Source organism: Mytilus galloprovincialis, chromosome 3 (genome assembly GCF_965363235.1).
Source record: "Mytilus galloprovincialis chromosome 3, xbMytGall1.hap1.1, whole genome shotgun sequence".
In the NCBI taxonomy this organism is placed as follows: Eukaryota; Metazoa; Mollusca; class Bivalvia; order Mytilida; family Mytilidae; genus Mytilus; species Mytilus galloprovincialis.
Genome location: NC_134840.1, coordinates 29,915,110 through 29,942,534, shown reverse-complemented (window position 1 = coordinate 29,942,534; position 27,425 = coordinate 29,915,110). Strand labels below are relative to the sequence as shown.

The window sequence follows — 27,425 nt, the reverse complement described above, 5'->3', positions numbered from 1 at the left end:
TGAGATGAACTAAAAATAAATATTCACAAAACATATTTTCTACTAGAAATAAATTGCAGGATTCATACACAATGGGGCAAATGTAACACTGATTGCTTAGGAGGAGATTCACACGACAAACTTTGAAGATTAGAGAACAAGGGTTTGTAATAAAATTGAGAATGGAAATGGGGAATGTGTCAAAGAGACAACAACCAGACCATACAACAGACAACAGCAGAAGGTCACCAATAGGTCTTTAATGCAGCGAGAAATTCCCACACCCGGAGGCGTCTTTCAGCTGGCCCCTAAATAAATATATTTACTAGTTCAGTGATAATGAAGGCTATATACAATGGCTAAAAATAAAAAAGGAAAAGTTTTGTCATACTTTTATTATAATAATAAGAGCCAACATTCATTTTTTTCTCTGCATAGAATACTGAAAAAGCATCTATCTAACTCTTCCAAATATGGAAAACAAAATTTATAACAAAAAAATATGGAGATCAATAAAATTAAAATAAAGGTATTTTTATATAACTCTGTATCATAAAAAAATATGATAAACAGATTTCATATAAAATGGAATGATTTTATAAAAATCATTTTTGAATTTAATGTTAGATTTAAATATATAAAAATAAACATTTTTAGTTATTTATGATGCCTTTACTGTGCCACTTTAAGAATACATAACTTTAATAAAGAGCATTGCACTTTTGAAAAAAAATCCATTGAACTTTACCTAAAACTCATACTTTTCTTTTTTCTTTATAATTTTTTTAATACACTTAAACAACAATAAAACAAATTGACAACTTTATCCTTCATTTTGCTTATTATTAACATAAATAAAAATTCTATCACATTTCAGAAAACAGATGGAAAAGAATGGTCTTTTACCAAAACAGACTGAGGCAAAAGAACCAAAAACTTTAATATTTAAATATTTGACTTATTTGCAATTGACAAGGAAGCTTCCAAGTTTTATCAAACTTTGATTATAAACTATTTGCTATTTAAGGTTGTTACCGAAACACCAGAAATATATAGGCATATCACAATGAATTTTTTGTTTTTATCTTTATGTATTATTGTACAAAACATTAAAAGCACATAAAAGTTCTACAGTTAATAAATAATCTTATAATAAACATATTTAAAGTAGTAAGAAACAATTTGAAGTGAAATCTGCTCATGTTAAATAACCATCTTTTTCTTCTACCATCTAAATTTGCACCATTATTCTTTGTAACAAACAAACAAGATGTATAAATTGTTCGATTCTTTATAATTGAGTGTACCAGTTAATAAATTCATACAATAGTGAGTAAAATTCATATTTGTAAATAACACATATATTTACATACGCAAAATTACTTAAAATACTGAGTATATGAAATTTGGTCTTAGGATTTCACTTCAAACAAAATTCAACATACATAAAATATTCTTTGGTCATTAACATTGAGATTCTACCATACATGAATTATATCTTCCTATCGTTCAGTTCTCTCGTTTACTATGTTCTTTATAAGACCAACAGAGTTTGTTTGTATAATACATGTACTGAATATCACTCTACTCTACTTTTTTATCACAAATACTTTGTAAAACAACCAAAAATAGGTCAATAAGAGGAATATTTACTTAAGAAATATAAATAACTGGAAAATAAGTTCAACTTTTCTATATTACTGGAACCTAAAAACTTGAAGTTATTTACGGAAATCCTTTTACTTGATATTTCTATCTTACAACTTTCGTACAATTTTATGAATGAAAAAGATCAATTAACCAATTTGGACATATAATTCATATTTAACAACTTCATAATTATCAAGTGGAATTATGAGTTATTATATAAACTTTAAATGTATATATAGCTGATGATTCCATATTTTCCCCAAATGTTTCATCTTCGAAAATCTTTTTTTTGCACCGTATTTGTTCCTTTTTTCTTCTCTGGTGTTCATTCTGATTTGCTGTATGTCAATTACCGGTAAAATTAATTTTTAATGTCATTAAAAATATCACAGACTTCAATGGATCTTCTTCAATTGTTCGTAGGTCATAAAGAACTGATAAACGTTAAGGAAATAAATCACAAGGTTAAAATGTCTTACATGTCCAGAACAACAATACTTCAAATACCCATAAAGTTAAAATGTTGAAGTCTATTCTACAATTCACATTTTATATAGTAGTTGCAGTTTTGAGTTGACCATGATTTATTATGGGCCATTTCAAGAATCTCTCTCACAACATTTGTCATCTGACACCTTTTTGACTCTTTGCAATTTTTTAACTGGTAATTCAGTTACCATGCACTGTGCCAAGCTAGAGGAAGATAACTTAATTCAAAATACGATTTAGAAATATTTTTTAAAATTAAATCGTAGCACATTTGTAAAGGTAACTTTTTTTATTTAAAAGTGCAGTGCGTAAAACTGTATCTGCTGTATTACCCAATACAATTTTGAAGCCAGACAATTAGGACCATTTGTTTCATGAGTGAATTTTTAGATAACCTTCCCTTAAAATACTACACTTAACATAATTTCCATAGTTTCAACTATATGGGATTGAAGCCAATGGCTGATCCAGAGCTTTTTATAAGGGGGGACCACTCCAGTCATGCTTAAGTGATTCCCTATATAATCAATCAATTTTTTCGCCAACCTAGGGAAACTTTACTACAGTAATTGTTATTTATGTAAATGAATACTCTAAAAGGATACAATTATATTCCATGGACCAAGTCTGACCCAGGTTGGAACAAATCCTTTGTATAAAGCCATTACTCCTTCTGTCTTCACAGTCTGAAACAGAAAAATGTTATTGTTATTGATAATACACAGTTATAGTAAACCAATAAGTATGCATATGATATCTTACAATCCGATTCATCACTAAAACTTGTTAATATGCATCTTTCCTCAAAGATAATTTGCTACCATTGGTCTAAATTTTTCTTTTCTTGTTACTACATAGTTTGACAGAATAATTTTAATCTTGAGTATCTACCTAAATTGGCATCTCTGAAGGTTGTCATAATACAAATTCTTGTCTTTGAACAACTATAACTCAGAAATGATTAAATAGTAAATTTGATTACAATCAATGACTTTTCTCGGTGCAACATATATGACCCAACCTCACAAATAGACTGCTATTGAAAATTCTAATGCAAAATTGTTTGTAACATTTGTTTTCATTGAACAACGTTACCAATTTTCATGACATCAATACCACACACAGTTGATGCAATGAAAATGTACACACAAGCTAATGCTTCACCAGCCAATTGATGCTGTTGGAGCTTAAAATACAAAACAGTAATCACCTAAATAAAAGATATAAATACACATATCCACAAAACAAAAGTATATCTATTACTTTATAGAAGAAGGTATACCTGCACCAGGCAATCTACAGAGGATGTATAGATAGTTTTTCCTACAGCTGCTGAACCTCCATTCATCACCAGTTGTGGTCGTATTACCTTCTGGTTCATCATCCGTGTCTGAAAAGGAAAAATGATGTTCAGAACTCATGAAATATACAATAATTTACAATTCAAATCAACTTAAACCTTAAATAACATAACTACATATTCTATTTACATGATTTTTAAACATGATACAAGTTAGAATAATGACTATCAATTTCTCAATTGGTGATTAAATTTTGTTTAATTGTCATCCAAAAATAATTAAATTTGTAACGAAATAGACATGTCAAAATGGCCTCACTTTTGTCATAAAGAAAGATGCATCACTTAAATGTTGGGAAATCCCCATTTCCTGTCTTCAGTCTTTAATTTTCAAACCCTTGTTTAAGGATCTAGACATTATTATGCTCCACCTACTTTATAGTAGAGGGACATTATGTCTTCTGGTCTGTCCAGTAACTGATAACTAGCTAAGTGCATTGATAGTGTCTTATCTGGTAAATCCAACAATATAAATGGCGATTTAAAAACCACAACGAAATTACCAATATTTTTTTTTTCATGACCTAAATCCCAAATACCATTTGGTCATTGACCTTTCAGAAATAGAATTGTAGGCAAAAATAGTATGTTTCCTGATCCTTCCTTTGAGTTATAAAAATGAAAAGAGATTGCTGCAATCTTTCTAAAGTGAGGCCATATTGAACACCCTTGCTATTTTTCCTGAATGTTGTTTAAATATATAGATATACTGCTTTGTGCCTAAATAAACCAGATTATAATAGACCATCCTTATTTTAAACGCATTCTTTTCTTATTCTAAGTCATTTCTAATATTTTTCTCTTATTTCTACTTCATAAAATTTGGAATGCAACCTTTCATCAAGACAAGGTTCAAGCTCAGGTTGAAGTTCAAGTTAGGGGAGACAAATATCTACATAGATTTTTTTTTAATAGAAATTCTGTTTCCTGTGGTATTTGCATGAATAGACATTAAAAATGTCTTGTATTTAAAAAAAAAACAATTCTTTTACCCCAATATTTAGATTTCCCAACCAATTTGCATCTATTGTACCATGAACCATATTCATTCTATAGAATCCCTTTTTTGGCTATTTTCAAAATAATATCTAATTATGCCCTATAATAAATCACCACTTGAAATTTAATTCAATGTCAAGCTTTTAATGAATTTCAACTTGAACTTCACCTCAAATTGTACTTTATGTCAAAGATAAGTCACTCTCCTTACTTTGTGATGTGTTTTTCAACTGATGTGTATAATTACAAATATCAAAACTGGAAACTTTTAAACAATATATTTTTTATGCTTTATCAACATATATACCACATTCACTGTTTCATACATATATAACAATGAAAGTTATTCATAGCAATTTACAGTACATGTACTCATTTTGGCTAAACTGTCCAATTTCTTTTTTTTTAGAAAAGAGAAGAAACAACATGACCAATTCAATAAGGCTAATTTTGCTTGCTTTCTGGTATGAGACCTATAGACACTCTGATTATACTCATTTGTTAGTTAAGCTACCATAATTATTGCGAGAAATACCTGTCGAATGTCCTAGGAAAGTACAATTATCAGAAAAATTTATAATATAAACCTTTAGACTGGTCCCTATAGTATCAGTGTGTGTTGCAAGAAGAGGTGATACAGTCATGCTTACAACCATTAAATTTGGATAAAATCTGTATAAACAACACCAAAGACACAGGAACCTAATAACACAATAAGACCCATACCCATACCCATACCCATACCCTCCACTAAGATGTAAAAATTTCTGATCAAGTTGCTTGTCACTAAGCAGAGACTTTCAAGACCAAGCCATGAGCATAAAATTTCTTAATACACTGATGAGTTCAGAGACAGACACATTAAAACTGCACAGAGTAACAACCAGTTTTATTACTTTACATATCATTCTCAGTGGCAGATCCAGAACTTTCCATAAGGGGTGCTCACTCCAGTCCATCTTCGGTGATTCCTTATATAAGCAACCAAATTTTTCCCATGTAAGAGGAGGGGGGGAACCTATAATTCTAAGATCAATACCTTTAAGGATTATGGATTTAACTTCTAAATATAAGAATAACATATATTCCAGATATACACATACAAGATAAAAATGTAAAAATGCTTCAAGTTAATTCTTAGTAAAAGCTGACACACTTCATTCATTTGCACTTATAGCAGTATCTTTTTATTTTAAAGCACAATGAACTCTGAAACTGAGGTCATGGTCTATTCCAGCAAATTGTATTCACATGTTCATGTACATATATGATGCATTGTTGTCATGATAGCCAAGAAACAAACCAAATCATGAAAATATAACCACTGGAGCATAAAACATGTCCAAGACAACATGTAAAGAGATTATAACTGAATGTCACATCATATTAGATATCCTTATTACAAAGCAATATATATTAAGTTATCTGCTAGTGTTAGTGCTGTCATTAAAACTTAGTATTTACTATCATGACTTCCACCAAAGCCTAGGCCAAAATATGAGTTTATACAGACAAAAACATAATATATATGAAGAAACATGCAAATGTGGTATTTTATATCTTAATCAAATCTGATGTACCAAAAAGTTCTTCCAAGTACAAATAATGGAAATACATATTTCCAACTGAATTTCAGATGTGCTTATTTTGTATACCATAACAACAAAGATGAACCTATCTTAATTATTTAAAATTCTTTATAAAAAATGTAATACCTTACTTCTATCGGAAGATTACTCAAAGTGTTAAAACAATGTTAACACAAGTTCTTCAATGATTAATTTTACAGTTACACACAATAATTTGATAGCCTATTAGGAAGCGTATCCAGTACATATTCAGCATGATGTAATGAATATAATAATGTTCATAAACACCTAGTGTCAGGTATTAAGCTACCATGTTGGCCTTTCAAATTGTTTACTGAACTTGTAGTCTCATATTTGTGTTTAGTTGAATAGTGTTGCTTGCCAGCAAAAAGCTAAAGGACTGAGAAGACATTTAAATTGTTAAATTAAAGAAATGATTTATTGAAAATTCTAAAGAATCAATACTTTTTTTAGATGCACAATTTAAATGAAATGGACTTAAATTTGAAGCGAAAGGTTAATCAAGGTTTACATAGAAGCTAAAGGACTTGTTAATTCTTGTTACCCTACAAACATGTACCCAAATTGATTTGAAATAAAGTTATTTTGGGGAAAAGAAGTTCCACAGGGCAGAATTTCCTTTTATAAGAATATAATTTTATTTTCTATACATTTTGAAATATTTGCAATTAAGAAAAACTATTTAAAAATTGAATTGAACAAAAATAAAATTCTTACATTTTATTTACAAAAACCAGCACATCTGACAATTTTATCATTACTGATCACATTATTAGTTTGTTTACAAATGAACTACATAATGATAAGAACAAAGTCAATATAACAATATGATGCAGCTACAAAGGAACTGATTGAATTAATTACACTTAGCTACATTACAACCCACATAAATAAGAAGTGTGAGAGCAGGGAAGGGGCAGAGCCTTGCCCCCAGTGCTTAATCACATCCTCCTCTACGTGGGTACACTCCTTCATTCCTCGTGTTCTGGTCGCTTCATAACTCGAGCTATAAAACAATATACAACCAACTAGTAAAATGTTACATGGTCTAAAATAGACCAAGTTTACAATATTGGAGACAAAATGTATAGTTTATGACAAAGTATAACCAAAATGCTATGCACAATAAGATAATCCCACTGAGCTATCTTGATATTTTTCATTTTAGGTGCATTTTAATTTTGTATTATCAATGCAGACCCTTAAGTTACTGAAGAGTTCTATATCAAAGGAATTTTAACAAAACGACATTGGAAGATATAGCATAAAACTTAAGTCAATGTGAGTGTCACAGAATCTGCTTGAAATAGCAAAACACCCAACCATCATCATCATCATTCCCCCTTTAAAGATTAAAAAGATCTAGTTATATATTTTTAAGTAGAAATATAAAACTGACAAAAGAACTGCATCTGGCAACAAAACTTTTTACCAAGGATGTAAAAAACATGATATTGTTATTTGGTAAAATCCAATTTAATCTAGCCAAATTTAATTCAATCTGGGTTAGAAAAATTAACAGAGTGAGAATGAAAGGTTTTAATAATTTAAGCAGGGACTATTAAGCATGTCTTGAAGGTAATGGATTTTAAAAACTATTATTTTTGAAAGACCATAATCATTATGCTGACACATTAGAAAATTGTCTGTTTGTTGAACTGGTTACATTTGTATAACAAAAATACAGTAGTTACAAGACTCAAAAATGCAGGTGAATATTCAATATCAATTTTGGTACTGGAAAAATGATGGAGACATGATTGTCATACTGACTGTCACAAATTTAAAGTGGATAAATGATGGAGACATGATTGTCATACTGACTGTCACAAATTTAAAGTGGATAAATGATGGAGACATGATTGTCATACTGACTGTCACAAATTTAAAGTGGATAAATGATGGAGACATGATTGTCATACTGACTGTCACAAATTTAAAGTGGATAAATGATGGAGACATGATTGTCATACTGACTGTCACAAATTTAAAGTGGATAAATGATGGAGACATGATTGTCATACTGACTGTCACAAATTTAAAGTGGATAAATGATGGAGACATGATTGTCATACTGACTGTCACAAATTTAAAGTGGATAAATGATGGAGACATGATTGTCATACTGACTGTCACAAATTTAAAGTGGATAAATGATGGAGACATGATTGTCATACTGACTGTCACAAATTTAAAGTGGATAAATGATGGAGACATGATTGTCATACTGACTGTCACAAATTTAAAGTGGATAAATGATGGAGACATGATTGTCATACTGACTGTCACAAATTTAAAGTGGATAAATGATGGAGACATGATTGTCATACTGACTGTCACAAATTTAAAGTGGATAAATGATGGAGACATGATTGTCATACTGACTGTCACAAATTTAAAGTAACAATTGATGAATGAGCAAACAAAGATGCAAGTTGTAAAAATGTTTGGAGGCTTGAAGAAAGACCTATCAAGCCATCATCATGCATGACTTTATCATCAAAACTTACACTTGTAAGTGAAGTTAAAAGTTCATGTAAAGTGCCATGATTGCTAAAGTTTCAAACCATTTTTTAATAACATGCAATGGGATGCAGATATACCATGGATGCCTAATTTGAACTAGGAAATTTTAACTCCTTTTTCACAGGGTAGCATTTTTGCAAAGTATCTTGAAGAGATATTAATAAAACATTCTATTAAAAATATTACCAAGGAGAGCTAGTGCTTGGTTACCAATGTTTCTCAATGTTTGAGACAATTTATCTGCATACAGATGAAAGACTAGGGTATGCGAGGATAGAGTACATGGGTTTTATACTGATTTTACACATGAAACAGTCATCATAAAATTGTAATAAATAAGTGCCTGCATTGAAGTTATCTGTTTACCGAATAGCAATTTCTTATCCAAAAATGTCAAAATAACTCAAAAATGTAAATACATTTTCATTTATAATATAATTTTGCAAACATACATCTTTAAATATTTCTAAAATATCTTTATCGATCTATATAATCATTTGTCTATTTTCAATTTATTTTTCACAAGAAAAGCCTCTTTTACAAAATTTAGCAAGAGTGAAAACCTTAATAGTTATGAATTCCCAAAAGAATAGCTTATTCCCCACAAATTTTAACAAAGAAATCATTTCATTTCCATGAATTCTGTACTTTAAGCTTATTTTTCAATAGAAAACAATTCTATTTAGATATTAATTTAGTCTGACAATACAAAATTGAAAATAGACAAAGTAACAAGCATTAAACAAATAATGGACTGTTCTTTGTAAAATTCAGGTTTATCTTGGTATGATCAAAATGTTTCTTTACTTATTATTTCCATGGAGTTCCAAACTATTTGTATGCCATAATATATTGCAATAAGAGTCGATTTTAACATTTAAACGTGTATTTTTATAAATATATGTATGTATTTTTTTACTAGTGTATGTGCATGTGCATGATTAATCATAAAGGATTTACTTTTTCTCTTTAAGTGTCATCAAGTTTGAAGTATAGAATGAAATTCAAGTTAAATGTTAACCAAGGGCTAATTTAAATTTTCACCAGAACCATTGTTAGACAAAGAAAATAAAAAGAAATTTTTCCAATTCCTCAAAATATTTGTTTGAACATGCCAAAAGTTGTTGTAATTAAACAATGCTTACTAGTGAAAATAAAAATTTGCCCAAAGTTTTCAGTTACAGTGACAATATATTTAGCCTCAGGTAGAAATATTAATGTGTTCATGTAGGTGATGTCAATTTTTTCTGCATATTCCTTAATTTTTCATGGACTTGGCATAGATAATATCTAATACGTTAATTCTATACGGTCAATTTTTACATATAATCAAATCTGCTAACGTTATTCCAATTAATAAATAGTGTATTGATATAAGTACAAAACAAAATAAAAACAGATTTAAACATTCCTTGTACTATTTCATGATTTTGTATTTTATATTTAAAAAAAAAACAATTTTGGCTTCAAGATTAAGAAACCAACTTCTTAAACTTTCTAAGACTATTGCCAAAATGCAAATCAATTTAAAAAAATTCAAAACTGCAAAAGGATAACTAACAAGTAGAAAATAATTTACAAGATCTAGTTTATAACACCCAAAAAGAACCATTAACATTTAATGACATATTTCAAATTTTCAGTAAACTCTAATACTTTTGAGCCTGTATTTCTCTCTTATTTTACTGAATTTGCCTTAGCTTCACTGTGTCATATATTAAAGAAATGCTAAATTTCAATCTTTACCAAAGGCATTTTCTTTATTTTTATTTTGAAATAAACAAAAATGGAGAAAAATGCCAGGAAAGAATACCAAAATCTTGGCAGTTCATGAAAATTCTTTCAACAAATAAAGGCTTGAAATAATTTATGGTAGCTTGAATAACAGATTTGATTATATAATAAGAAGCCCCCTCAAATTTTGATCATACCATTTGCAGCAGCGTGTGTAAGCTGATTATCTTAACGTTAAGATAACAGAACATAATTTTTACCTTTATTACGTCTATTGGAGTTGAGGCAATAGCACCAGCCAGACCTGCTAGAAAACTGGACCTACAAAATAAAACACTTATATTCAAATAAGGCAAAAAGATTATGCTTACACTGTACCATAAATTTTCCATTTTAATTTCATACAAAATTCTCAAGTTTTTCTCTTTTCCATCTAGCCATGTTTCGAAGAAAATGTAACGCTCTGTATTAAGGGAGAAGGTTCAATTAATTATATATAAGTTAATCTATATAGCTATGACCCAATATTAGAAACTAAGATATATTCACCATTCTCATAATGTATCATAGTGTTAAAATAATACATAGAAAAGAAATAAATTTTTATGAAAAACAATCTTTTTTATGTCAAAACTAGCATAACTTTTTAATTTCAATGAAAAGAATACAATGGGTGGACAAAAAACATACAGTAAATACCTTGACAAAACATATCTTTTACTGTAACAGTATATCTGTTTAAATAAATCATCTTTTAGACTAAAATATCTAAAATCATGATGTGTTACCTAGGCCTAAGCAGTGTATTCCAAACTCTGTCTGACCAACAAAATGTCAGACAAAAACTCATTAGGTCAGACAGATCTTTCAAGATTTTTTGCTTGAATATATAGTAGAAAAGTTCAAATTTCTCTTTCGGTCAGAAAACCCTAAAACAGTTTGGCACAGACTGCCTAAATCTTTTTTATTTCAGAAGATTTTGTCAATTTTCAACAAAATCTTTATTTTTGGTCTATGACCATTAAAACTAGATAGGAGGAAAAACAATCTGTTTAAAACTGACAAACATTTCAGATTCTGTTTGCCCTTTTATTACAATGTACTGTTTAAATTTATCTTTAGAAGATGAAAGGATAACCATTCTGATTATAATTAATATAGTAGTTATTGCCCTTTGATAATAAAATGATTTCTAAGCTACTATATTTTTAATCTACAATGCCCTATCACAGAACAAAATTTATTTTTATCACTTAAAACTAGGATATATCTCATGTATGAAGTGACAACTTACAAGAAATGTGTTGGCTTTGTATCACCAAGATATCCTGATTGCACTATAACTTTTTTGCATAAATCATAAGCTGGCAATTCCACCCCTGCTACGGTGGCCGCTCTCTGAGCTGTTGGTACAACACCCTGTAAAAAAATAGAAATCAAAGGTATAGTGGGAGCGAAGTTGAGAGCTAATAAATGCTTGTAATGAACTTTATTAGGTACCACTGATGTGGGACAGAAAATTACTGTCAATTGGATAAAAAAAAAAACAACTTTTAAGCATGTCTATTTTTGCAGGTTGTTACAATCCATACATTTATTGCAGAGGGGTTTTTTGTTGCATCGAATGAAAGTTGCACCCTTCATTTCAATAAATCTCATCAGATATAATTATGCACAGATAACAAACTAAAGTACCCAACATATATTTGTATTTGCTTTTTATGCCTATTTTCCTATAAAATGTCAATAAATATCTATTTCAAAATTGAAATTACAATCTTTTTAGTACAACTTTATCCTCTAAATTTCACATTAAGCCCCAATAAACTAATATATGTAATCATTTATTCATCAATATACAAACCCTCCATAATCCTCGTAATCCTTCCTGTTTATAAATGTTAATAAATGCATGGAACATGTCTTCTCCACTTCCTTCTCTTCCTTTAGCTTGCATTCGCACCTTGAAAATACAATATTATTTAAATATTTATTAAATCAGTTTTCAATGTAGAATCTCATGTTCAGTATTTGTCGTTTGTTGATGTGGTTCATAAGTGTTTCTTGTTTCTCGTTTTTATATATAGATTTTGTATAGATTAGACCATTGGTTTTACTGTTTAAATGGTTTTACACTAGTCATTTTTGGCCCTTTATAGCTTGTTGTTTGATGTGAGCCAAGGCTCTGTGTTATGATAACCTATAATGGTTTACCATGTTTACTTTTACAAATTGTGACTTGGATGGAGAGTTGTCTCATCATTTGCATATTGGCACTCATACCACATCTTATATCTAGCACATTTTTTTTCATATTCAAAGAATGAAAGTTTTTCACCATTGTTTACAGAATTAGTCATGCACACACATAGGAGCTTCGTCTTTGTCGTTCTTGACTTGCTTAAATAGAACTACAGTATTACAGGCATATTTTTTCACTTACTTTGAGCAAATCTGTGGGATTGGCCGCTGCACTGGAGAGGATTCCGGCAATGACACCACATAACACGTTAACTGATAAAGTTTCATCTGTAAATATATACACAAACCTATATCAATAAACGTGGTCAAACATTTCAAATAAATAAGAATGTAGCAGAACAGTTTATTTAATCAAAGCAGGAGTTCAGCAGAAAAACATACAAATTCAGATATTTCTGATCTTCTGAAAATGCTGGATTTCTACTTCCTTATTAAAATCTGTCACCTAAATATTTTCAAACAATAAAGGTCAAATGTATTCAAATTCCCCACCATGAAAGTTTATAGCACATTTAATTTAGCTGCTTTAAAAAGTGTGAGACAATTACAATGCTCAAAACTTGATTATTAGATGGTCACTGCTTCAAGTTGGATTGTTCTCACATCATATTTGAATCTTTGTATGTTACAAAGGCATGGCTGCAGATTTGTATGTTATATTAACAAAAAAAAAGTTACCAGGTTAATGTGCATGATCAGAAAAAAAAATAATAAAGCTATAACATTGTACCTGCTGGGTCTGGAACAAGTGTTCTTTTCAATGTATGGTAAACTCCAATCTTTATAGTTCCATATGATGCTTGTCTTAGTAAGGCTGGAGCAATTCTGAAGCATAAATTTTAAATTGTCATGCTATTACATGTACCCAGTACAAGAACTTACAATCTGACAAGGCATAGATAAAAGTCAATTAGGATTTATTTTCAAGTCTGAATATGTAATTTCATAGAGTTATTAAATATAAGTTTGTGAAAACAGTCCCAAATAGATTGTAGCAGAGTACAATAGTCAACTTCATAATTATAAGAAGATGCAATTTACCTATCACTAATTCTGTAATGTATATGCAATACTGCACTGTATCTCAAACTATTATGTATTTGGTTTTTACACCTTGAGATTTAAATATGTATTGATCATTAAACATGTATCTAACAAGACTATTGCATGTGACATGTCATCCTACACAGATCATCAGAAATATCTTTAGCATTGTTTAGCTAGCATTTTATTAAAGTGAGGCAAAAACTCAAATGGTAGTCATGTGCACTACTTATGGTTTAATGAGTGGTTTATAGTTCTAAAGGCTGTATACATGGTAGACACTCTAGTATCTTATATTTTATAGGGGAACATGTACAATGTATGAAGGATGTCTCCAAGTAAATGTTTGTCCATTTAAAAAAACAAACATATTTATTTTGGTAGACAGCTTATATTCCATTCATTGAAATAAAATCCTTTTCAAAAAAAAATATTTATCTTTATTTTGGTAAACAGATTAGAAAGAATTAATGTGTTTATATTGGTAATCTGGTTTAATGTCACTGATTGACAATCCCTTTTATACATAAATTAACTGATTATGGAATAATATGGCTTAGCTTTATAAAATTCCCCACTGTGATTTTAGACAGTATCTAATAGTTAACTCAATTGAGAATTATAAAGTTCTGAATCAATAATGTATAATTAAATTAGAGTAATTATTTAGTACTATACATACTAAAGGTTGACTAAAAATGGGTCAATACCGATGACCAGACAGGCAGTAAATACCAGTCAATACTGGCAAATATTTGTTGGTTTAAATTTGAATAGGAAATTACAACGCAGCAGATCCGTAATCATTAATTCCCGTGTCCAGATAGGTATTCTCAATATAAAACCAAACATATGACCCAAATCCTAAATTTCAGTAAAAATAAAATCTCAATCCTGACATCATGAAAAAGGTACTTTTGACTCTCACAAATAAACCAAAGAGGAAATTCATGTTCATCCCTAATTCTTTAAAATGTATGTTTAGGGCTTCCTTACCTTAAAATTGTAAAAGGTTGTAATTTTTTCAGTCTCAGTGAATAATTTTATAATATGAATACATTTTTTTCTTCTACTGACACTCAATACACTGATTGTGCAGACATGTTTGTTGACGGGAAAAAAGTAAGTTTACCCAGAATATAGTGACTGTAATCCCTCTTCTTTAAATATTCGTAAGAAAGCATGGGACATGCCCCGGTACTTTAGTTCTGTAAGACTTCGGTCAATTATCTGACCCTGTATCTGTAAACGGGTTTTAGTTGTATCAATTGGAAACGTACCTGAAACAAGCCATTTAAATCATGAACAATTAGTACTCATGTATTTCCAATCCATAAACATGTAGTATTTTCATGTCAACCCTGCTATGGACATTTCACCAATAGTAGGTGTTCAACAGTTGCACTAACTCTTAAAATTCTCCATTTAATTTAGTTTATACGTATACCCAGTCATTCATCATGAGCGCAGGTTAGAGATAAAATGATTTTTAAGCACATGTATACATGTACTCATTCAAAACCTCTAAATTAAAATGCTTATAACCTGTTTATAGAGATGCACAATGTATTAGCAGACAAATAGCTACTTTGAGAAATTTCTCATAGTTTACAGTCTCTAGAGCTATTTGAAGATTTATAATATTTGTGGGAAAGAGGTTGCACCACTGTTTATTTTACAGAAAACTGGCATAAATTTTGCCAAATTGTGCACACAAAAATTCAGGCTCATACAAAATTCACCTACATATATTTATCATGTTTTTATGAAGTCACAAAATATATCACAAACAATGTAATGGGGAAAATCTTTTTTTATTCAAACAGTTGGACATATGAACATTTGTTTTTGAGGGGAAAGTTTTCAAATTTATAACTAAGTATACATACCACATTCAGCTACAATGGATGCAACTCCTCCATACAGAAAAGGACGCCAATCGTTCATTCCTTTATTTATCTTTACTTTTAACAACAACTTCTCCACAAAATGCTAGTAGATCTGAGTATTTAAATTTCAAAAGCTGGAAAAGAGAGTATGAGAATGTCTATTAACACTGTCTACTATACAAACTTCTAATCTAAAATGGTTGTGTGTTACTTATCAAATGAATGGAATGTCTTATAAGCTTAAATATCAGCCATTCCTTTTTATTAATCCAATTCAATGTAAGGTTTAAATCTTAACATTTTGTTAATATATTTCAATACAATTTAAGCTTTTAAGTTTGTATTTTTGTATGTTACATTACAAGTAAATAACGATTTTGGACATAAGCCAAATTGAATTTCCTTCTTCTCATTAAAATGATTGTAATATTACGCAATGTCAGAAAAACAAATATAAAATCAATACTTTGCTACATTCATTTGACATTCAATATCTGTCTCAGAGCTCATCAGTTGTGTCTCAACTTCACGTGCATTTGTAGGCCTCATTGCAAAATGAATTTCCCTTATACATGTTATACACAAGTAGCTGAATTTCATACATGTAGTACACACAAAAACATAACAATAATTACAAAAATAAATTTAGTCTGTTCAAAAAATAGACATTAGCTAGTCATACTATACATTTGTTATGCTTCCAGACTTTCATTTCTCAGTCTAGAAATATTGATTATATTTACTTTAAATTTAGAAACATCTATAGCTAATATATATAGGTCATGTAGGTTAAACTAATTTAATATATATTATATATCGGTTAAGTATTTACCTTAAGTTTCTCATGCTTTATAACACTTTTAACTTTTAAAATTTTCCTTTAAAATTTAATAAATATATGTTAAAGCTAACTTTTTTTAAAAATTGAACAAAAAGTATACTTTTTATATACAATTGTATTAAGAAATACCTTAAACTTTAATGAGATATACCAGTACTTACAGCTATTCTTGCTGTTGTACAAATTTATTATGAATGTTAAACATGTTATAGCAGTGTCATTTTTTTATATCTTATTAAAAATCCTGAAGTGACCTACTGATCTTAGATATCATAAAATTCCTAACCTTGACTGACCTATAATGACCAGTATATCCAAATATTTAAAACCTTATTTATTAGTTTAAAGTTAATTAAATCTATTTATAGGTCCATCTTTGTTGAAAGCTATTCAGGTGAAGAAATCTAGGTGACAGAGGCTAAATAATATTGGAATGGAATGTGGACTAAATGGAAGTATTCCAAGTCTGTTAATGAATTATTCGTTTTAATGTCAAATAAATAGATTTGTTATTTGAATGTATGGTTAAAAGTACAATGTTTGTGAACAATTAAAATCAAACTATAATTATCTGAAGTCCTAACTTTTAGAAGAAAAACCCCCATGATATTGTTCCAACAAGAAACCACTGAGTGTACAACTCCTTTTATCATGTTTATATTACAAGAAATGACTCTGTAAATACATTCTTGACAATGTATATTTATATCATTATCTTAAAACTGTTATCTTTTAATAATTGATAAGATAATATGCTTCTGTATTAGTTGATCTTGAGGTTTCAGTAGAATAGGTAATAATATAAAATTCAAAATTAGGTTGCAAATAGAATACTAAGTCTGTCTTTTCATCATTGTTCATGCAGTCACACAACTCGGATGATCAGTCAATAGCTGAAGTACATTACTTTTTGCAAAATTAAAACTGTGTGTTTTCTGCAGACATGGGAAGGCAAAAGTACATGATAAGAATATAATAAAGCCATATCATTTTGTAAATTAAAACTTATTATTTTTTCTTAAATATAATATTAAGAGCAGTGTGTACATATTATATTATTTTCCAAAACTGTACTCCCCTCCCCATCCATAAAAAAATTGAAAAAATAAATATTTTTTAGCTTACATCATGTACATCCTGTGCATGTATGTATACATGAATGAAATGACAGACTTACTGTACATCTCAAACATTTATATCATGGTACATGTAATGTGTACGTGTACAGTTCTATATAATAACCTATACTGACCATTACATTTAATGTGTACATGTTATACTTAATGACCTGTTCTAACCTCAACAAGGTCGTTTTCTATCACTGTTTATACATGTATAATATACAAATGTAGATTACACTAGTTGGGATTAATGTTTACATAAAGTACAAAATAACATGGTCATGATGGTACTCTGATAACAAACACATGTTTTCAAGACATACCCATTTCACAAAAGTAAAAAATTCTATATAATCAGCCCAGACATAGTGAGAGTAATAAAACATTTAATACAAGTCATGTAGTACCTTTCTCTGTCTACATGTACATGTAGGAGTAGAAGCATTTATTGACTATTAAACTTTTTCCAGCTGGCTTCTACCCAATCCATTAACCATCATGTGTTATAGATTCAAGTCTTAATTGATTAAGCTCATCATTTCTGATAGGAAGGTTTGGTAGCGTGTTACACTTGTGATATACAACTTAGGAAATTTACACAAATGTTACCAAATCAATAATGCTGACATATGAAATAGCTTCTGGCTCAATAAGATATTTTATGTGGGTGGCTGTTGTTCAATATATTGCCTGATTTATTCAAATGATTTTCTAGTTTCTTATATTTATATAAATTGCTGTTAATAATTCCATATCTAATTAATACCAGGCATTGGGTAATTGTAATCCGTAATCTTAATCAGCTGTAATAAGATTACATTTTGCAGTAATCATGTGTAATCAGTAATCAGACATGTTCTTATTACACATAATCATAATGTAATTGATTATAAAGCAAAAAACCAGTCTTATCATGATTACTTTTAGTGTATTCACTTGTTTCAAAACATGTAGAAGTATTGAAGAAGAAATAATTATCCATTATGTACTTTCATTTTTAAAAATTATTACTTAACTAGCTCATACGTTGTAAACATGGATAATTCGGAATGGATTGAGACACAGAAAGCACTTTTGAGGGAAAATTGCCTTGAAATGGTGGATTATGGGTGTTCGCTAAGTCAAATGGGTGGACAGACAAAGCTGTATTAAGTGTATAGTGTTAGGTTTCCTTGGGACAGAAAAAAAAGAACATTGTATGGTCACAGATTTGCATACATGTTGCACACCGAGAAATTTGACCTATCAGAGGAATTTGATGTGTCTCACCTGTGTCATCAGAAGAGATGCATCAACCCTGAGCACTTGGTCCAAGACCACAATTGTCGTCCCTTGATTTTCGTTGTTCACAAATATAGTCCCTAGTGTTGACAGTGGGTTACTTGCCATTAATTTTTATACCTCTTCCAAATTTATTTCTCCATGTTTAATTCCTCAAATTGCAAGAAGGGTGTGAAATTACAATGTAAAAAAAAATTTGGGTTCAGAATTTTAAAGGAAAGTACTGATTTGGTCCAGCTGAAAAGGGTTGGAAATTAGCACTTCGGAAGCTGTCAAAAGATTTCAAGACGCCCTTAACATAAAATTGTCTATATTTTGAGTTAGAGTCGATAAAGTTTTCTACAATTTTGATATAATTTGTCCCAAAAGTAGTACAACACACTGTAAACATTTCATTGAGAAAGCGCAGGTGGAATTTTTTTTAATTTTCATTTATCTTCTAAAAGAAATGCACTACGAAATAATTGTGGTCTCAGACCACTTTTCTTTCAAGCCGCCTCATATCAACCAAGACCGCCAAGTTTGTCGTGGTACACACCAAAAAAGGTGTCCAAAGCAAAAACCCTACCAAGACTGTTTGATTTAAAATGGTAAAACTATAATGGTTTTAAAGAGAAGTCTTATTTCTTCTTCGTATAATTTATGAAATACACTTTTGAATCCACATACATATATGTAAGAAAGAGACCTTTCTTGCCATGCTAATCCCCATTTTACTTGAGCCTCTGTGTCAAATTTTAAATCACCCTTACAGTTTTGTTTATACAACATGTGATTTTTCATTTCAGTGTTAACCATGTACTGAAGAGCATTCTGTTGAAAAATCTTATATGTGAATTGGTCTGCAGATGACGATTTCAATGAAAAGGAATAAACGAATTGAAAGCTTATTCATTAGTAAAACTGAATTTGATTGGTTCATTTATGGATTCCCCCTAAGTATTGTCCAATCTAAAGAGTTTTAACAGTGGTATATTTTACAGGAATATCCGTCAACGCGACTGCACATGCATTGTTTACAGCGGATAGATGAGTCACTGCGAATACACAGGTGACACGGCAAGCGGATTTATCAGTCACTACGAAATAAACGGTGTTAATTACCGCGTATATATCCGTCAGTGGTAGATAAAGAGTTAATACCTTTATTAATGATTTGTTCTTTTTTATAAAAAATTGTTTTTTATATAATTATGCTGATGTCAATACTTTGTCAAAGTCTGGAAATTCCTTACAACATGTACAAGTTGTAATTTCTGCTCTTGAGGAAGACAGCAATTATTTTATACAGTGGTTTTCTTCCAATAAAATACAGGCCAACCCAGAGAAATTTCAAGCTATCTCTCTTGGCAAAAAACACATGATAAAAAGATTGTGTTTGATTTGAATGGTATTTCTATATCATGTGAGGATAAGGTTAAACTACTTCATGTACTTGGGAGTTACGATTACTTTTAAATTAAACTTCAATTTACATATTTCAAATATTTGTAAAAAGGCTATTAAATGTTTTTGGGAAACATCTAAACAAACTGAGTAAACTTACAATTTATTACTCTTTTATTATGTCTAACTTTAGTTACTGCCCTTTGACTTGGCATTTCTCATTTTCTGTGGGGAACAAAATACCAGGAAAATAGAAAAAATACAAGAACGAGCACTTCGATTTATTTATGAAGACCATCAGAGCTCATACGAAACACTCCTGCAGATTTCAACCCTTCCATCATTAAAAACTCGTAGAATGCCCTCAATTGCCTTGGAGACCTTTAAAATAATCAATAAAAATGTCTTTTATTTATTCAAGATTTAGTTGTAATAAAAAACAATTCATATAATTTCAGGTATGTTAAGCACTGCTGAGGTACCTAGACCTAGAACCTCAAGTTATGGTAAAAGATCCTTTAGATGTGAGGCAGCACAAGTCTGGAACTCACTTCCTAATGAGGCTAGACTCATGACTTCTTTTGACCAGTTTAGGAATTATATAAATTCCTGGTGTGGGGGTCAAAAATGTTACTACAGTTCATGTCGTTTCCACCAAGTGCTGTCTCAAAGCTGAAATTTCTTTCTTTCTTTTTATAATGGTTTCTTTATGCATTTATTGAATATATCTGCCATTAAATGCTAGTGCTTATATTTATTTATTTATTGTTTTCATGCTTTTAGTCTGTTATATTTTATGATCTTCAAGTGATTTGCTGATTCCCCAGTTTCAATGCACAAAGAGGTGCTTGCCACATGAACTTTGACTCTGGAGGCTCACAAATCAAATAGATTTGCTTTCATTTTAATTTGGTAGAACTTGCATGATGCTGCATGATTTTTAATGTGATAGTAGGTTAAAGAGCTCACCAGAGCTCATGTTTTGACTGTTATTTTGTATATATATGCCGACTCTAAATAAAATTTACTTACTTAGATATAGGAAGATGTGGTGTGAGTGCCAATGAGAAAACTCTCCATCCAAATAACAATTTTAAAAAAGTAAACCATTATAGGTCAATGTACAGCCTTCAACACAGAGCCTTGGCTGACACCGAACAACAAACTATAAAGGGCCCCAAAATTCCTAGTGTAAAACCATTCAAATGGGAAAACCAACGGTCTAATCTATATAAAATTTTTAAAAAAAACGAGAAACGAGAAACATGTATGAATTACATAAACATTTGCAGCGGGATTAAACGTTTTAATAGATCCAAACCTTCTCCCTTTTTCTGAAACAATAGCATAACATCACAACATAGAAAACATACAATAAAATATTAATTGGCAGGCTTAACTCTTGAATCAAAATAAAAAAAAAAAAAAAAACTTACTTAACCCTTCATTGCCTTTCAATGCCACGGCGAAATCGTAAAAATATACATTCAGTGCCAAGGCATGTTTTTCCATCCAGACTGGCTCTGTATTATGACGTTACTATACCCTAACGTCATAGTGTAGGCGAACTTCAAGAAAGTGTTAGCAGAAAAACGTGGGGAAAATAAAAATTTACGGAAAAGTCCAAATATTGATTTTTTTTCGCGAATAAGCACAGTTTTTACCATATTTACATACATTCTTCTTTAATAAAGATTTTTAAAGTGTTATTAAACTTCAAATTGAACAAAAAATGAAAACATGATTCAAGGTACTTGGTCATTTCTACCACGAACATTTTGCTTGCCTTGTTTCTACTTTTGCATTCACAATGTTTATTTCATACCACTTTTGTGTCAATTTTCAAAGATTTGTAACTAAAAGGCTGGAGAGTTGTGGTTTGTATATAATTATACGAAATGAATGCAAATGAGGATGAAAAATCCACTTCTGCAGTTCTTGCAAAATGTGATCGTCAGTAAATCTCGAGGCAGTTCGTATACATTTTGAATTTTTCACAGTGAACAATTCTACATTGAAAGAACATTAATTCTGCTTTTCTTGTACGATACATACTCATAGCGTCGATATCTGAATAGTGGAACATTACATTGCTAAGCCAAGAAACCAAATGTTTTAAGAACTTGAATGTTTAGTCGCAAAATATCTCAACTAATTTTTAATTCTCACCTAACTAACAACAATAACCTTCCCGGTAGAAACAATCAAAACTCTACCCCGACAGCAAAATTTCGGATTTATTCAAACGTCATTTAGTAAGAACTCACAGTCAAACATGCATGCTGCAATGCATTCCATCAAAAGTTTTATTTCGAGGTAAAAGTTTGGATGCTGGTAGAATCAGTGTCAGGATATATCATGCTCACTATAGTATATATACTTTTTTGTACATGTACATATATAGTATATAGACAGTAAAGGCGTGCAGTCAATCCAATACCACCATGTCAACCCAAGGGTTGTTGTTCAGTGGTTGTTGTTTGTAGATGTGGTTCAAAGATGTTTCTCGATTTTTTTAATTCCTTAAGATTAGACCGTTGGTTTTCCTGCTTGAATTATTTTACACGAGTTATTTCGGGAGCGCTGTACCGTTTTGTTCTGTGTACTATGATCTTTAATTCTTAAAATTTTTTATACATTTTGAATTGATGGAGAATTAATGTCTCATTGACACTCATACCACATCTTCTTATTCATATTACTTCGTAAAAAATACCAATGTCGTATGTCACAACGTCTTTACTTCTACATCGCTTGCTAAACATCTTTTACAACTCGGCGCAAATTTTACAGGAACTTTTCGCCAAAACAGGAACATGCCGAACATGATAAAACATACCATATCAAGTTCACGTGGATATACATTTTATACGCTCTCAAGGGACACATTCTATAATGTTTTCATTTTGCGAAAGAGCACGAAGAAAATCGTTCTTCATTTAAGCCCAACAAAAAGGCTGTCCTAGACAACGGAAATAAACTCCGAGTAATGAAATTTTAATAAAACGACAAAAAAGACAAAGAACGAGTCTTCAAAAACTATTCAAAAACTGAAGACTGACTAACAAAAACCCTTTACCGAAACAGAAAGGGAAGTCGATACTGCCCCACAGGTGCCCGCCGTTGCATGTATCTCTTATATAAAATAAATTGAAGATTAACTAAGATAAATTCTAAAAGTTATGGCACTGATTCTTCAAAACGAGGTCATGGATTCAAGCTTTTCGCCTGGTCAAAACTTAAAAACTTTAAAATTGGTATACTTGCTGCTTTTCTGTAAGCACGCGCTGTTTAGAAATAAAGAAGTAAAAATTATGTGTTTGTGTAGGGCAACTTGTTTTACAACAGAGTTTTATACTTATTTTTTGAACTAGCAAGTAAAATAAACCGACCCAGCGAGTCAGTTTATTACAAAGCTTGGTAAATACTCAAATCTCATATACCATCTCCTCGTCATAAATATGCATTTAACCTACCTCTACCTAAAACATGTTCCAGTCTATTTTTTAAAGATTTTTTTTTTTTTTATTAAAAATCAGTTGAAAAGGTGCCATGTGAAATTCAAGGGTATACTGTCAAAAACTTTTATCCCCGGCTTAGTGAAACCTACATCCCGTTAAAAATAAGTCAAATTTCAATAAAAGATATATAAAAAAGGAAAAAAAAAACCTGTTGCTTTCACTTTAAACTTTGATGACGAACTTCTATAAAAATCGCCAGATTTAGATTGATACCTCAGGGTGTTCCTGATAATTCAGGGTGTTAAAATATCCATGTCTACGGATATGCTCGTAGATAAGTTATAATGTCCTCAGCTCGCAAAGAAAATAAAAGATATACAATAATGAAAGCGAAATAGATTATGATAGCTAAACTAAAGGTTGAGAGAATAAAAAAATATGTATAAAAGACATAAAGCACAATTTGATTTATTAGAAAAATATATTATCTTATTAATAAACTATTTTTCAGTTGTGTATTTAACATACGCAACTTTTCAAGAAATAACAATATTCCAATAATTTGGCGTGCTTTGTGCATTTCAAAGAAGCACGGACAATGACGTTACGTCATAGTACATTTCATAGCATCAGAGTAAAAAAAAAAACAGATGCTCCGCAGGGCGTAGCTTTATACGACCGCAGAGGTTGAACCCTGAACGGTTGGGGCAAGTATGGACACAACATTCAAGCTGGATTCAGCTCTAAATTTGGATTGTGATTAAATAGTTGACACAGCATAGGTTTCTGACACAGAATGAATGTGTTCTAATGAACTTAAAATTTTTGTTTTCTCTTAGAGCAATTCACTATGCTGTTGAATATTAATCCTCTCAAAAAAATGTTTGAAGAAATTTTCTTTTTTATTTATGAAATTTCAAATGAGAAAAATTGAACCCAATTTTTTTAATCACATCCCCCTTTCCCTTATTCCAAAACTAATCTCAATTAAAATTTCTAATGGAGTTTGCAACAATAACTACTCATTTAAATACATCATAAAATATTAAGATGTAAAAAACTGCTTGTTATCACTGAATGGTAAAGATTATTTTAATTTATCAGTTGGTAGTAAAAAGTGAATATACATTGTATATTGTATATAACAAAGATTTAAGTTGATTCTGGACAAAGAAAGATAACTCCAATTAAAAAAAAATCTTGCTATTGCACAATATTTTGCAATTAGATATTTCTTGCTTACTATTCTGGACAAAGAAAGATAACTCTAATTAAAAAAAAATTTGCTATTTCACAATATTGTGCAATTAGATATTTCTTGCCATTGCGCAATACTGTGCAATTGAAAAGACTTGCTATTGCACAAATACTTAATATAATAATTTTAGATCCTGATTTGGACCAACTTGAAAACTGGGCCCATAATAAAAAATCTAAGTACATTTTTGGATTCAGCATATCAAAGAACCCCAAGATTTCAATTTTTGTTAAAATCAGACTAAGTTTAATTTTGGACCCTTTGGACTTTAGTGTAGACCAATTTGAAAACAGGACCAAAAATGAAGAATCTACATACACAGTTAGATTTGGTATATCAAAGAACCCCATTTATTCAATTTTTGATGAAATCAAACAAAGTTTAATTTTGGACCCCGATTTGGACCAACTTGAAAACTGGGCCAATAATCAAGAATCTAAGTACATTTTTAGATTCAGCATATTAAAGAACCTAACTGATTCATTTCTTGTCAAAATCAAACTAAGTTTAATTTTGGACCCTTTGGACCTTAATGTAGACCAATTTGAAAACGGGACCAAAAGTTAAGAATCTACATACACAGTCATGACAGTTAGATTCGGCATATCAAAGAACCCCAATTATTCAATTTTGATGAAATCAAACAAAGTTTAATTTTGGACCCTTTGGGCCCCTTATTCTGTTGGGACCAAAACTCCCAAAATCAATACCAACCTTCCTTTTATGGTCATAAACCTTGTGTTTAAATTTCATAGATTTCTATTTACTTATACTAACGTTATGGTGCGAAAACCAAGAAAAATGCTTATTTGGGTCCCTTTTTGGCCCCTAATTCCTAAACTGTTGGGACCTAAACTCCCAAAATCAATACCAACCTTCCTTTTGTAGTCATTAACATTGTGTTTAAATTTCATTGATTTCTATTTACTTAAACTAAAGTTATTGTGCGAAAACCAAGAATAATGCTTATTTGGGCCCTTTTTTGGCCCCTAATTCCTAAACTGTTGAAACCAAAACTCCCAAAATCAATCCCAACCGTTCTTTTGTGGTCATAAACCTTGTGTCAAAATTTCATAGATTTCTATTAACTTAAACTAAAGTTATAGTGCGAAAACCAAGAAAATGCTTATTTGGGCCCTTTTTGGCCCCTAATTCCTAAAATGTTGGGACCAAAACTCCCAAAATCAATACCAACCTTCCTTTTGTGGTCATAAACCTTGTGTTAAAATTTCATAGATTTCCATTCACTTTTACTAAAGTTAGAGTGCGAAAACTAAAAGTATTCGGACTACGACGACGACGACGACGCAGACGCCAACATGGCCAACGTGATAGCAATATACGACGAAAATTTTTTCAAATTTTGCGGTCGTATAAAAACAATGGCCAAAAAGTGGCCCATTGGCACCGAACGTAGTATGAAAAAAATGGCCCAAAAGTGGCCCATGGCACAGAGATGGTTAATAAGAGTTCGACTGGTAGAGTGGGGTGCTCATTTTCGCCATATCTTTCTACAGTTTTCTACAGTTTATGTTCAGGTCTATATGTTTTTGAAGTATACTGATATTTCTATATGAAGATAACTTCAAATGCAAAACATTCCTAAGCTTGAAAACATGTTTGTTTGAAAATAATCATCTGTAAAGTTAGATTAAAAGGTGTTTGAAATTTCCTGAAGTTTTGTCAATGGGGACACATATTCGCCGTTTTTACACATCTATTTAAAACCAAATAACTGCAGCTTTATATAATATTTATCAAATAAATTTCATCATAGATGAACAGCAGACATTTCAAAGGTGTAAAAAACAGAAATTTAGGCCAATCAGTCAAAAAATTGCTAACAAAAAAATCTATAAAAATCCTGTTTTTCATTCAGGAAATTGACCGAAAATCGTTGTCCGTTTTTCGATCTTTTGCAGTAAGTGTCGTAATTTTGTTTAAGTTTAAAAAATAATCATATTTGTTATAAAATTATAATTTACTGGCATATTCCTTCCATTTCAACCATCCTTTGAAGTGTTTACACCTCAAAATCATAAAACGGCGAAATTGTGTCCCCGGCGAATATGGGCCCCCCACTCTAACCGGGAAGAAGAAAGTCGGCTGACTAAGAGTAAGAATAGACAAGGCTTTCTATACGAATCCTTGGTTAAGAAGAAAAATAATGGTGTATTGTGTTGAAAATGTTCCATGAATGATAAAACTAAATAAATCACAAAACATTCGGTTGTCCTCACTGGGTCATACCATCTACATTAAATATGCGGCGTAAATAATATAGGTCAAGGTCATGCGTTTTTCTCATGTTTTGAGGATTTTCACCTATAAAACTCAATAGAATATACAAAGTTTGTATCTTAACGTATAGAATCCTTGAAATTTAATACTTCTGATAACTGGGTAAATAATATAAACTCTACGTGTACTTACAGTTACAACAAGTGTACATGTGGAACCGAGTCAGAACTGTCTAGCCGTGGAAATTACCGGATGTTAATTAGGAATAGGGACCAAGTCGGCCCGAATAATAAA

The 27,425-nt window shown here is 30.5% G+C and overlaps 1 protein-coding gene across 2 annotated transcripts; it reads right to left on the bottom strand.

Annotated features, from left to right (window-relative positions):
* Window positions 1-356: 356 nt before the first annotated feature.
* Window positions 357-27,425, bottom strand: LOC143067663 (kidney mitochondrial carrier protein 1-like). Of its 2 annotated transcripts, none has more exons than XM_076241103.1 (11): window positions 27,324-27,425; window positions 15,543-15,676; window positions 14,786-14,933; window positions 13,340-13,434; window positions 12,791-12,876; window positions 12,212-12,310; window positions 11,642-11,766; window positions 10,608-10,668; window positions 3,401-3,508; window positions 2,724-2,804; window positions 357-2,063 (listed from the first exon to the last, which is right to left on the bottom strand). In XM_076241103.1, exons 2-11 carry the CDS (start codon window positions 15,598-15,600, stop codon window positions 2,025-2,027), a joined length of 900 nt encoding a protein of 299 aa, XP_076097218.1. In that variant the 5' UTR covers window positions 15,601-15,676; window positions 27,324-27,425; the 3' UTR covers window positions 357-2,024. The 2 variants fall into 2 exon arrangements, with proteins under 2 accessions (XP_076097218.1, XP_076097219.1); XM_076241104.1 differs by lacking the exon at window positions 27,324-27,425 and adding an exon at window positions 17,509-17,545.

Coding starts and splice junctions, on each gene's coding strand:
- LOC143067663 (XM_076241103.1), bottom strand. CDS start 15,600: ATGAACGATTGGCGTCCTTTTCTGTATGGAGGAGTTGCATCCATTGTA. Junction 10,669..11,641: donor ACAAAGCCAACACATTTCTT/GTAAGTTGTCAC, acceptor TTTATTTTGTAG/GTCCAGTTTTCTAGCAGGTC. Junction 3,509..10,607: donor CTCCAATAGACGTAATAAAG/GTAAAAATTATG, acceptor TTTCCTTTTCAG/ACACGGATGATGAACCAGAA.